Below are 12,422 nucleotides of genomic sequence, written 5' to 3' on the forward strand. Positions count from 1 at the left end.
CGATCTCGCTGTTTGTGACACTGAGCAGCAATCTGGCCCCTGCTGTGAGATCGCTGCTCGTTACACACAGCCCTGGTTCGCTTTTTTATTGTTGCTTTCCCACTGATAAGCCCACATCGCTGTGTGTGACAGCGAGAGAGCAACAATCCTGAATGTGCAGGGAGCAGGAGCCAGCGTCTGACAGCCTGTGGTAAGCTGTAACTAAGGTAAACATCAGGTAACCAAGGTGGTTACGCGATATTTACCTTCGTTATCAGCCTCCGCAGCTCTCACGCTGCCAGTGCCGGCTCCTGCTCCCTGCACACGCTAAGTTAAGCGGTGTGAGCTGGTAACTAAGGTAAACATCGGGTAACCATACCCGATGTTTACCTTAGTTACCGATGTCCGCAGCTTCCAGACGCCGGCTCAGTGCAAGCGCAGCGTCGCTTGCACGTCGCTGCTGGCTGGTCACTGGTGAGATCTGAATGTTTGACAGCTCACCAGCGACCATGTAGCGATGCAGCAGCGATCCTGACCAGGTCAGATCGCTGGTCAGATCGCTGCTGCATCGCTAAAGTGTGAAGGTACCCTTAGAGGTAGAAGATTACATTGTACTGCTTAAAGGAAACCTGTCACCGTATCTTTATAAATACTCACGGTTGGTGCAGAGCAGACTGGTCAGATGAGAGTCTCCATTCTTTGGGTCCTCGCCTCCTCTTTTTGCCATCTTTGTCCTCCTTCTGAAGCTAGTGTGGATGATGCGTTCTAAGTCTTCTACACTAGCCAACATTAAGGTCTCGCGCAGGCGCACTCAATACTTTAACCTGCCCTAAGTAGGGCAGATCAAAGTGCACCTACGCAGGACCTTAATGTCTCCTTCTGTGTATGACATAGAACGCATCATTCACACTAGCTTCAGAAGGAAGACAAAGATGGCCAAAAGAGGAGGCACCGACCCAAAACATCCAACCAGTCTGCTCTGCACCAACTGTTAGGTGAGTTTTATAAACATCCAGTGACAGGTTCCCTTTAATTCATTTTATCAAAGTCGATTGTATTTCTAGTACACATGTTCAAGTGAAAAAAGGTAAATATTCCAATAAAACTTGATTTACGCAAAAAAAAAAAAAAACTCACTAAGGGGTTAAGCCTTTCAATCCAGATGTTTCCTTTAGAAAAATCTGTGTGAAGGTATTTGCACACTCTTTTTCTGGTAGATTCCACCTGACATCAACTTGGCAGAAGGAGGGGAAAAAAAAAAATTTGGCCATAAAATAAGCATACTGCAAAAGCAATGTGAAACCGATATTGCTATACTCAAGTTCCATGTTGTCACTTAACCATCAAAAAAACATGCTCATTCTGTACAGTGTAAGACACCAGTGGCTAAACTACCGAAAACGACGGTACAGCCACCTTAGGAAAGCCAAAAGGTGGTTTCTAATGAGCGAGTTTCCAAATACTCGGTTTCGCGATACTCGTAACGTGTACGGTCTAATTCACGTATTCATTCCGAATAGTGTGTGCAATGCAAGTCAATGGGGAATACTTGCAATGTAATGAGTAACGCACCCAAATGCCGTACCAATCGCTGAGAGTAGTGAATAGTGCGATATTCGGGCTACTCGTTACATTGCGAGAATTCCCCATTGACTTGCATTGCACACTCTTCGGAATGCATACGTGAGTATTAGACAGTCGTTACGAGTATCACAAATCCGAGTATTTCGAAACTCGCTCATCATTAGTGGTTTCCTGAAGTGGCTTCGTCAAGATATTCAACAGCTGTGCCACAACTAAATGTGGCCTTGTCTTGCCACACCAGGGTCAGAAAAATGCCAAACAATTTACCAATACCCTTTTCAGAAATATCAAAATCTTGTGGCAGCTCATCCTTCCCTTGTTTGGCCTGTAATTCTAGAAAATTTGTTACATAAGGGAGACCCAATAAGTCAGTCATTGCACAGTTGTGTACTGTTGGGAACAATGCAAAATACAGTCCCATTGTAGAAGAAAACATCTTAGCAAAATTTTGACTTTTTGAGAAATTTTCAAAGTAATGTATAAGAATATGCACATGTGTAGTCATTACTATTTTTTGCTTTCTGGAGCCAAAACAAACTAATAAAGGCATTACCAACTGGTCCGATCTAAATATGGCATCCCAAGGCCCAGCATTACTGCTTTTCTTTTCCTCCCTACTAGTCATGTACCCATCTGTGTAAAACCGGCAGCATTGTTATGTAGGATTAACAATGTTATGGCAGCTACCAACAACAACAAAAAAAAAAAAAAAAACACCACCACAACTTTAAGAATTTCTGGTGACAAATTTTATTGAGATCCAATGATTCCAGGAAGAGCTTAAAACTGGATAACTTGTCCCTGAAAAGTAAAAAAAAAAAAAAATAATATTTTAGCTGAATTGCATGAAACAAAAAGAAACTTAAAAAGCTATTTGAAAATTATTTTAAAAAGGGAACCAGTCACCTCAGAAAACAAAGGGTTACTCTGCTGCCCGGCCGCCTGACAGTGCGGCTACTGGGAGAAGTTTAACTTATTTAATCCTGAAAGCTGCCAGCTTTCAGTCATGGGGGCGTGCACAAAACTGTTACAGCTCACTATACCGAGAGGCGGCTGTAAACACGCTCTAGCACATAACCTCTGCTCACAGTATACTGAGCGCTGATGGAAACTTCACAAGAACACCTGAATGACAAAACCGGCAGCTGCTGGGAGGAATAAAATTTATTTCCTCCAGGGAGCCAGCTATCAGTGAGGCTCCTGCACAGCTTTAGAAAGCCATTATCCAGCAAATTAATAGTGACAGGTTCCCTTTAATCAGGCATAGACCACTAATACGCTGACACAGGAGACCTTCCAAACTTTCTTCAATTGTGGAGGCTGATAGGTCATCTACCTCACAGTGTGAAAGCAGGTGGGCATGCCACACAGCTAATGTACTAGAATTAACAGTGCAAATGGTTAAACAAAAACAGTATCAAGCCCTCAATTTTCCTCTTCTAGTTTTCATAATCACACCAATAGAGGAAATAGATAACAGATAAGATCCTTTTGAAGTATTACATAAATGAACGGTTTTGCTTATCTAGACAATCATTTTTGTCTCTACTTGGTGTAAAAACCTTATTTTTTTTTATTTTTACACACACCTAAGTTATCACTATTTTTATACCTCTATTTAAAATGGTCACAGAAGTCCCTATGTGACTACAGACTTGTGACTCGTCACATCGCACGTAGCATGCCCTATGAGCTCTGTGGCACCAACATGGAAATTGAGCTTTCTTGTGATTGTGCATACTTCCTGCCACATTTGTAGTATTGCTCAGCTCACATTTGGAGCAAGTACGCACAACTAGTCAAAATGTGGCCGGGGATATGCATATCATACTTTTAGTCACGTCTACTGTCACCGCAAATTAAAAAAAAAAAAAGGGTGGGGTTAAAAAAAAAAAATTGGCGTGACCCATAACTTTTTTGCATGGGTAGGTGTGAGGGCTTGTTTTTTTGCGCCTTTTGGCTATTTTTTTAATTGACACCATTTTGGGGTTGAATATGATTTATCACTTATTGAATTTATTTTTGCAGTGCAACAATTATTTATTTCCCTTCTTTAGGGCATGTACTGATCAGGTTTAGGGCTGGCAAAATATTAAAGCGCCACTCCATCACTTTTTTTTATTGCACCGCTGGAGTGGTGCATTAAATCTGAGTCCCCTGATCCCTGTATTCTACTCATCTTCCATCACCGCCGCCGAAAAAGCATGAAACCACCAGTGGGCGAGTACAATAATGGGGGCAGGAGACTCAAGACTTTAAACGCCACTCAAGCACAGAAACAAAACATAATGCTGGTGTGGTGCTTTAAGTGTTTATTTATATCTTCATTTTTAATGAGGGATTAATGGTGGCGAATGGTTTTGTTTTTTGTCCATAAAACCCACAGAGCCTTGGTGTACTTATGCAATCATAACTTTGCAGAGCTACTAGCCTACACAAAGGACTTCTGGTAAAATGCTTCAATTCTCTTAGAAGAGGGGTCAGTCACTAAAAAACCTAACTTACCTTTCTCTTCTTGTCTCCACCAAGCTCAAAGTGTTTACATCTCTTGATGGCCAACATCCTCTTGGATCGGCAGTTTGAATCGACACACTCCAGCCTCAGCACAATCTTTTTGGTGGTCTTGGCCTAGTTAAACAAAATGACAAACCCTTTTATGACTTGGCAATATGCCTTATTTCTTGCTTTCGTTTATCCCCCCCCCCCTCTCTCAGGAGCCATAGGCCATATGAATACCCATAAGGCTGTCAAGTTCAGGTCAGGAGACCGGCAGCCGGTCCGTGAATCATGATCTGTATTCTATATAAACACAATCTATACAGCCGAGAGGAATAAATTGGGACTCAAAGTAAGAAATACAAGCGAAGTGTGCTGTGTCACAATCACTGTTGCTTAGAAAACAGTGTGAGGATGCACAGGCCAGAGCCGCCAGTGGGGGAGTTTCTCAGGAGCAACATCAGAAAAAAGAAAAAAAAACAACCAAAAACACCACACATGGTAGTCAATGGTGGACTCGTACATTTTTCCAAAAAATCTTCTGGGAAAAATGCTCGAGCCCGCCATTGACTTACATTATGTTCTAGTATGTGGGTCATGGCCATCCGAGCATGGTAGTGCTCGCTCAGTATTATATTATTTATTATAGCGCCATCAATTCCATGGCACTTTACATGTGAAAGGGGTATACATAATAGGGACAAGTACAATAATCAAACAATACAAGGCACAGACTGGTACAGGAGGAGAGAGGACCCTGCCCGCGAGGGCTCACAGTCTACAAGGGATGGACGAGGAGACAGTAGGTGAGGGTAGAGTTGGTCATGCAGCGTTTTATCAGACTGAGGGTTACGGCAGGTTGTAGACTTGTCAGAAGAGGTGGGTCTTCAGGTTCCTTTTGAAGCTTGTATGCGATGGTGGGAGGAGAAGATGAGAGGGGAGTAGAGAAGGAGATCTTGTCAGGATTGAAGGTTATGTGCAGGTAAGTACCAGGAGACTAGGTCACAGATGTAGGGAGGAGACAGGTTGTTGATGGCTTTGTAGGACATGGTTAGGGTTTTGAACTGAAGTCCTTGGGCAATGGGAAGCCAGTGAAGGGATTGGCAGAGAGGAGAGATCGGGGAGTAGCAGGGGAAAGGTGGATTAGCCGGTCAGTATAGTTTAGAATAGATTGTAAGGGTGCGAGACTAATTGACAATTGTTTCCAATAGGAAACCGACCACCACTTTTGTCCAGGATTAGTAAGAAACAGCGTTGTCTGCAGTAATGGCGTCCCTCAGTCTGACACAGCACCGCACAATCAGCTCTACCCTCACCTACTGTATCCTCACCTATCCTTTGTAGACTGTGAGCCCTCGCGGGCAGGGACCTCTCTCCTCCTGTACCTGTCTGTGTCTTGTACTGTTTATGATTATTGTACTTGTCCCCATTATGTATACCCCTTTCACATGTAAAGCGCCATGGAATTGATGGCGCTATAATAATAAATAATAACATTGACAGCAGTGTAGTGGAGGGACTTGTGCTGTCAACTCTGGCAGAGCTGTTGAGCTCAGTTACCAGATGTAGCACATACAGCCATACTGCCACCATAGGTGAAGAGTTTCACATGATTCACCAGTAAAATATTTTAGCCAATTGATTGCAACTTCCAAATACAGCGATAAAAATATTATACAAAATAGTCACCTTTTTACGGAAGATCGGCTTGGTCTGTCCACCATAACCACTCTGCTTGCGGTCGTATCGCCTTTTTCCTACAGGTTAGAGAATCATTATTCCACAAATTAGCAAGCTGAGGTACAAAATGCAAAAAAAAAAAAAAAAAAAAAAAAAAAACTCCCAAAAAGCCTATAAAATGGCATTAAAGAGGTAGTAGATATGATCACAGTAAACCCTGGTGAAAGTCGGGTCGGAATCTGTGTACCTTTACAAACATTCACTTTGGTGAGAAAAAAAACCTTGTTATTTTCCGAATCCCAAGTATTTTTTTTTTGCAGCTTTTGTTTTCCTGCACACAAAACCTGCCTTGGCAGTAAAAACGTACAAAAAGCAGGTTTTGATGTTTTTGGTGCAGATTACCGTATGCGTGTCATTTATCTACAACACATGTTTAATAAAGTTAGCTTTGTTCCTAAGGGGAAAAAAAAACAAAACAAAAAAAAAAAACAGACTTCTTTGGGAACCCCCCCAAACCACTGCAACAATGGTGAAAGAATATTGACAACATAGGCTACTAGGCCATAAGGCTATGTGCGCACGTTGCGTATTTGCATGCGTTTGATCAGCACCGCAGCGTAACTGCATGCGTCCTGCGTCCCCAGCACAATCTATGAAGATTATGCAGGAGCCGTGCGCACGTGGTGTATTAGAGCGCAGCGCTTCGGATACTGCCCGAAGCGCGCGTTCTAAGAAGAGACATGTCACTTATTCCGTGCGCTCTGCATGCAGCTCCTGCTCTGTTTATGGGAGGGGCTGCACTCCGAGCGCATGGAATCTGCTTTTTTTTTTCGTTACGGACTCTTTCTGCAGCGATTTGAAGCGCACGTGTGCTGTTCAAATCGCTGCAGAAATTTCTGCAGGGACAAACGCTACGTGCGCACATAGCCTAAGAGTCGTAACCTCCGGTGCACTCCAGTGGGGCTACTGGCTGGTGACAAACTGCTGGAGGAAGAGTACAAGACTGGGGACATAGATTAGTGGCACCACTCATAAGGTAAAATTGACAAACAAAACCAAAAACAAGCAAAGCATGGCTTTAAACATACTTGGTGTGAAATAAAGGTTACTGCACTTTAATGTTTAGACAGGCTCAGGGAATAACAAAAAAAATAGAAGTCTATGGCAGAAAACATCAATAAGTAGGCATTTAGTTTTGTTTCTTCTGTGCACGGTGGGAGATCTGGGAAGATGACTAAAATAAAAATTCTGGTAATGAATAGAAAGTGGTTTCTTCAGTACAGACGGCTCAGATCACAGATGAGAATCACAGCCTTACAGTGGTCTTTGGTGACATGAAGTTGCAAGAACAAAAAAGCGGAGCAGCATTGATTTATATTTATTTTTTTTTAACATTATATACACACATAGGGCCTGTAGGTGAGGTAGAATTTCCTAGCACAGGCCTTCCAGTGGTGCTGATATCTGGGGCTGCACATTATATATACAGGGCCCGTGAGGGGAATATCACAGAAGAGCTTTACAGTGGTCTTTGGTGACATGAGTGGAGCAGCGAGCGCTGCTATCTGGGGCTGCATTATGTCTACAGGGCCTGTAACTGTAAAATCCCAACAGAGCACGGCCTTACAGTGGTCTTCTGTGACATACAGCGAAATTATATATATATACACACATACATATACATACATATATACACACACACACACACACAGGACCTTAAGGGGGGGTCCCAGCCCCAGCACAGCCTTATAGTAGTCTATTACATGAAGTTGCACATACAAGGAGCAGAGTAGCGTGCGCAGATATCTGGGGCTGATTTCTATACACAGGGCCCAGGAGGAATCACAGCACAGCCTTTCAGTGGTCTTCGGTGACACGGAGCACCGATATCTGGGGCCAATTTATATACACAGGGGCTGGGGGAATCCCAGCACAACCTTACAGTGGTCTTTTGTGATATGAAGTCACACGTACATGGAGCAGATCAGCGAGTGCCGATATCTGGGGCTGCATTATATACTCAAGGCCTGGGGGGGAATAACCCAGCACAGCACGGCCTTACAGTGGCTTAGGTGACAGTAAGCACAGATATCGGGGGCTGCATTATATTTAGGGCCTGTGAGGGGAATATCCCAGCACAGTACGGCCTTACAATGCTATTCTGTGACATGGAGCGCTGATCTCTGGGGCTGCATTATATACTCAAGGCCGGGGGGGAATAACCCAGCACAGCACGGCCTTACAGTGGCTTAGGTGACAGTAAGCACAGATATCGGGGGCTGCATTATAGTTAGGGCCTGTGAGGGGAATATCCCAGCACAGTACGGCCTTACAATGCTATTCTGTGACATGGAGCGCTGATCTCTGGGGCTGCATTATATATACAGGGCCTGTGAGGGCAATATCCCAGCCTTACCTTGTGCGTACAGGGAGTCCTTCCCCTTCTTGTACTGGGTCACTTTATGGGGCTGATGCTTCCCACATTTCTTGCAGTAGGTTCTCCGGGTCTTGGGGACGTTCACCTGCAGAGAAGAAGGGGTTAATGGCGACAGGATTTACACCTCCAGTCACTCACACTCAGAAGCCGCAGGCTCCATTACTAAGGAGAGCAGCGACATTCAGCAATCTGGCTGCGACACTGATCCACTGACTGCAGAGGAGCTAACCACACACATCACTGGGGGGAACCGGCCTCGGGCACGGAGGATGGCGGCAGATTGTAGCCGCACCACACACACTCACTCACCATCTTGGCTGACGCCGTAAGGGAAAGAACAGGAAGCGGAAGTTCTCTCATAAGCGACCAGGCGCTCACCATAAAGAGGGCTGCTGGATAGAGGGGACGCAGGAGCGGCCGGGGAGACTTCCTGGTTTTGGAGGAACTCAGAGCACAGCATTTCTCCTAGGCTGGCTCAGAGTGAGAGCAGGTCATAGTAATACCGGCTGTAGACACTGTTCCCGGGCTCCATACACCATGTGTTCTATTCTACTGCAATTCTTACAGGCACCTGTTTGCTGTATTTGTTGCAAAAAATGTGAAACTGAATGAAAGTCTCATGTATATGCACTACAGGAGCTGATGCATTCAGCCTCCCCAGTCCCCACATCTCTGTCCAAACCAGTGGTCTCCAACCTTTATTACCGTGAGAGCCACATTCAGCTCTGCAAGAACGATCTGAGCCCCCCAGACAGTGACTTCTCAAGTTCCCCCTGGACAGTGACATCCTGAGAGACCCCAACCCCCCCCCCCCCCCCCCCGCCCCCGACAGTGACATACCAGGCCCCCCCGGACTGTGACATCCTGGACTCCCCCCAACCCCCCCCCCCTCCCCACAGACAGTGACATCCTGAACCCCGTGGACAGTGATATCCTGAGCCCCCCTGACAGTGACACCCTGAGCACCCCCCCGAACAGTGACCTTCTGTGCACCCTGACAGTGACATCCCAAGCCCCCCGGACAGTGACACCTTGAGCTCCCCTGACAGTGACACCTTGAGCTCCCCTGACAATGGCATCCCAGAACCCCCTACAACCCCCCCCCCCCCCGGACAGTGACATCCTGAGCCCCCCTGATAGTGACACCTTGAGCTCCCCTGACAGTGACACCTTGAGCTCCCCTGACAATGGCATCCCAGAACACCCCCCCCCCAACAGTGACATCCAAAGCCCCGCCAGACAGTGATATCCCGAGCCCCCCAAACAGTGACATCCTGAATACCCCCTGGACAATGACACCCTGAGTACCCCCTGGACAGTGACATCCCAAACCCCCCCCCAGACAGTAACATCCCGACCCCCCCACAGACAGTAACATCCAGATCCCACCCCTTTTTCCTCACTGCCGGTATCCAGCGCCCTCAATAGTGGTATAACAACAGCCAAAACATCCCCATAGAAATCACTGAGCAGGGGTGTATATAGAGATCTTGGGGCCCCATACCAGAAGTCCTAGTTAGGCCCTACCACAGGAAATAAATAATATTCAGTTGGGTCACAGAAAAGTATAGATCACAATTTTGAAGCCCTTACAAAGTAATTTTCTTCTATTAAAGCCCTTTAATGTTCCCATGCATTAAAACACCCCTTTCTTGGCCCCCATATAGTATGATGCCAATAAAAAATACCCCCCCAAACACAGTATAATACTTCCACAGTGAAATCTTCCACAGTACCCTCCACACGCACAGTATGATGACACTACAGTCTCCCAAACCCCTCCCCTGAAAAGTATGGTGACCCCCAACTCACGCCTCCGCACAATATGATCACCCCCCACACACCTCCACGCAGTATGATATGCACTACACAACCCTCCAACCAATATTATAGACTAAACATAACCCCCCACTGAATCAAGGCCTGCACACAATATAAAGGCCCTCAGTAGCCATCCAAACAGTGTAATGGGCCCCCACATAGCTCTCTAAACAGTATAATGGCCTCCACACAACCCTCCACACTGTATGATGGACCCCACACAAACCTCCACACTGTATCATTGCCCACATATCATGGCCCCCCCACATAGCCCTCCAAATAGAATAATGGCCCCCACATAGCCTTCCAAACAGTATAATGGATGCCAGTACAGTTGAACGTGTGATGCTAGTCGAAATGGCCCGGCACTGCCAGTATCATCCTATCTCCAGTTTACCATACTTCATTGCTCTCTTCAACCCTTTAAAAGGAACCTGTCACTAGGTTTTCCCCTTATGAGCTGCGGCCTGCACACACCAGCACCCAGGAGAGATTTCAGAGGAATCCCTAGTGAGGGATCACCGCTTGTAAAACTTTCCTACCAAAAGGTCATTAGCATCCCAATCCAACCTATAGTGTCTGAAAAAGGTGGAAGGTGAAGACTATGTGGCATCTCTATAGATTTGTTCAAGAGAGGCGTCAGCCCTTTCTGCCCAAGAGGTGGATATGGCTCTGGTGGAGTATACCTTTAAGCCCAAAGGAGAATTCTGACCAACAACCCCCCCCCCCCCCCCCGACTTGTATGCTGAGAGATCCCTAATTTGACACATCTGGCTAGAAACCTAGAAAACCCCTTGATACCGCCTGGCTTCTACCGGGACCCTGAAAGAGAACAGGGAGGTAGATTTTCTAAAAAAAATTGTGGATTCTAGGTATTGCAGTAGGCACCTCCTAATATCCAGTGTGTGAAACTCCTTTTCTCTATCATTCTTGCGGTTCTCACAGAAGGAAGGAAGTACTGAGTCTTGGGACCTGTGCAACATAGAGACTACTTTCGGTAGAAAGGCTGGGACAGGCATAAGGATAACTCTATCTGGAAGAATCTCTCTAATGGGCTGATTTTTTTAAGAGCTTGTAACTCTCCTATCCTCCTAGCCTATGGCAGGGCTACTAACAGTCAGAGCCATTGTAACGGGGTGCTAGGGGTGCCTCTGGCCTTGTAGTCGTGGCCCTTGCAATCAGGCTTACCCCTGGTTCCACCGTCACTATGGGGACAGGAGATGACTTGGTGGGGCAGAGTGTGGTGGTGTTGCAGATGTTATCCGGCGCACAAACACTCTTCAGGCAGGGTTCGATGCAATGAACAAACATTCTTTTATTCTTCACAAAGTCCCAAACAAAGCAATAAAGGTGATGATACGCTCTCTTAGCTGGGGGAAGCCTGTCCTTGCGTCCCCTCCAGTGGGGATGTGCCCGACTACTCCACTTCGCCCGGCTCCCACTTCTGGCTACCCACAGCCCGGACCCACACCGGACTGCTTCACACTATGAGGTTCCGCCCGCTTCTTTTCTCACCGGCTTCCCTGATTTCCAGCTCCCACACTCTGCCCCGGCTCTGCTGCTCCGCTCCTGTCCCCGAGACGACTGCTCCCTTGATCTAATCTTTTCCTCACACCCTTGCTCTCTCTCCTCCCCTTGTCTCTGCCGGCTCCTCCTCTCCACTGTGGTGACAGCCGTCCCACCCGGCCACTAGGGGTACCCTAACACAATACACATGCACATACAAATAAAACATTTTTATTAATAACATTTCCGGGTTAACTATGCTCCCTTTTGCAGGGGGTCTGCTCACCCACTGCATACCTCCCCTCTTAAAACCCGAGCCTCCCGGCACGGCTCTTACTTAAAACACACAGAAGCACGTAAAGTCTGCAATACCGTCCACAATAGGCGCAGCACCCACACAGAGGGCTCCAGTGTGCCCAGTTCTCCTCCTCTGGACGGCCACCAGTGTGCGCAGCTCTCCTCCTCTGGACGGCCACCAGTGTGCGCAGCTCTCCTCCTCTGGACGGCCTTCAGTGTGCCCAGTTCTCCTCCTCTGGACGGCCACCAGTCCCGCGCAGCACTCCTCCTCTGGACGGCCACCAGTGTGCGCAGCTCTCCTCCTCTGGACGGCCACCAGTGTGCCCAGTTCTCCTCCTCTGGACGGCCACCAGTCCCGCGCCCGGCGGTTTCTGCAGCGCTCCCGGTCCTTCTTTCAACTAGCGCCCGGAGGCTCAACAGCGCTCCCGGTCTTAGATGGGCGCCCGGAGGCTTGGCAACAGCGCTCCCGGTCTTAGATGGGGCGACTGCCCGTACAAACACACAGAAGGGAGCTCGTCCCGTGAAACTTTAAAAGAACTTCTGCCGGCTAAACGGCGCCGGACTTAAACAACAGATCAGCAGTGGTGACTTACTCTGGGGGCCAGGCCCTCTTCCATTCCTC

The 12,422-nt window shown here is 47.0% G+C and overlaps 1 protein-coding gene across 1 annotated transcript; it reads right to left on the reverse strand.

Annotated features, from left to right (window-relative positions):
- Nucleotides 1-2,297: 2,297 nt before the first annotated feature.
- On the reverse strand, nucleotides 2,298-8,571 carry LOC142283439 (large ribosomal subunit protein eL42). The gene is made up of 5 exons (XM_075333114.1): nucleotides 8,486-8,571; nucleotides 8,156-8,261; nucleotides 5,749-5,816; nucleotides 4,069-4,191; nucleotides 2,298-2,364 (listed from the first exon to the last, which is right to left on the reverse strand). The coding sequence occupies exons 1-5, from the start codon at nucleotides 8,555-8,557 to the stop codon at nucleotides 2,344-2,346; spliced, it is 390 nt and encodes a 129-aa protein (XP_075189229.1). The 5' UTR covers nucleotides 8,558-8,571; the 3' UTR covers nucleotides 2,298-2,343.
- Nucleotides 8,572-12,422: the final 3,851 nt, after the last annotated feature.

This window comes from Anomaloglossus baeobatrachus, unplaced genomic scaffold (assembly GCF_048569485.1).
Source record: "Anomaloglossus baeobatrachus isolate aAnoBae1 unplaced genomic scaffold, aAnoBae1.hap1 Scaffold_5381, whole genome shotgun sequence".
Lineage (NCBI taxonomy): Eukaryota > Metazoa > Chordata > Amphibia > Anura > Aromobatidae > Anomaloglossus > Anomaloglossus baeobatrachus.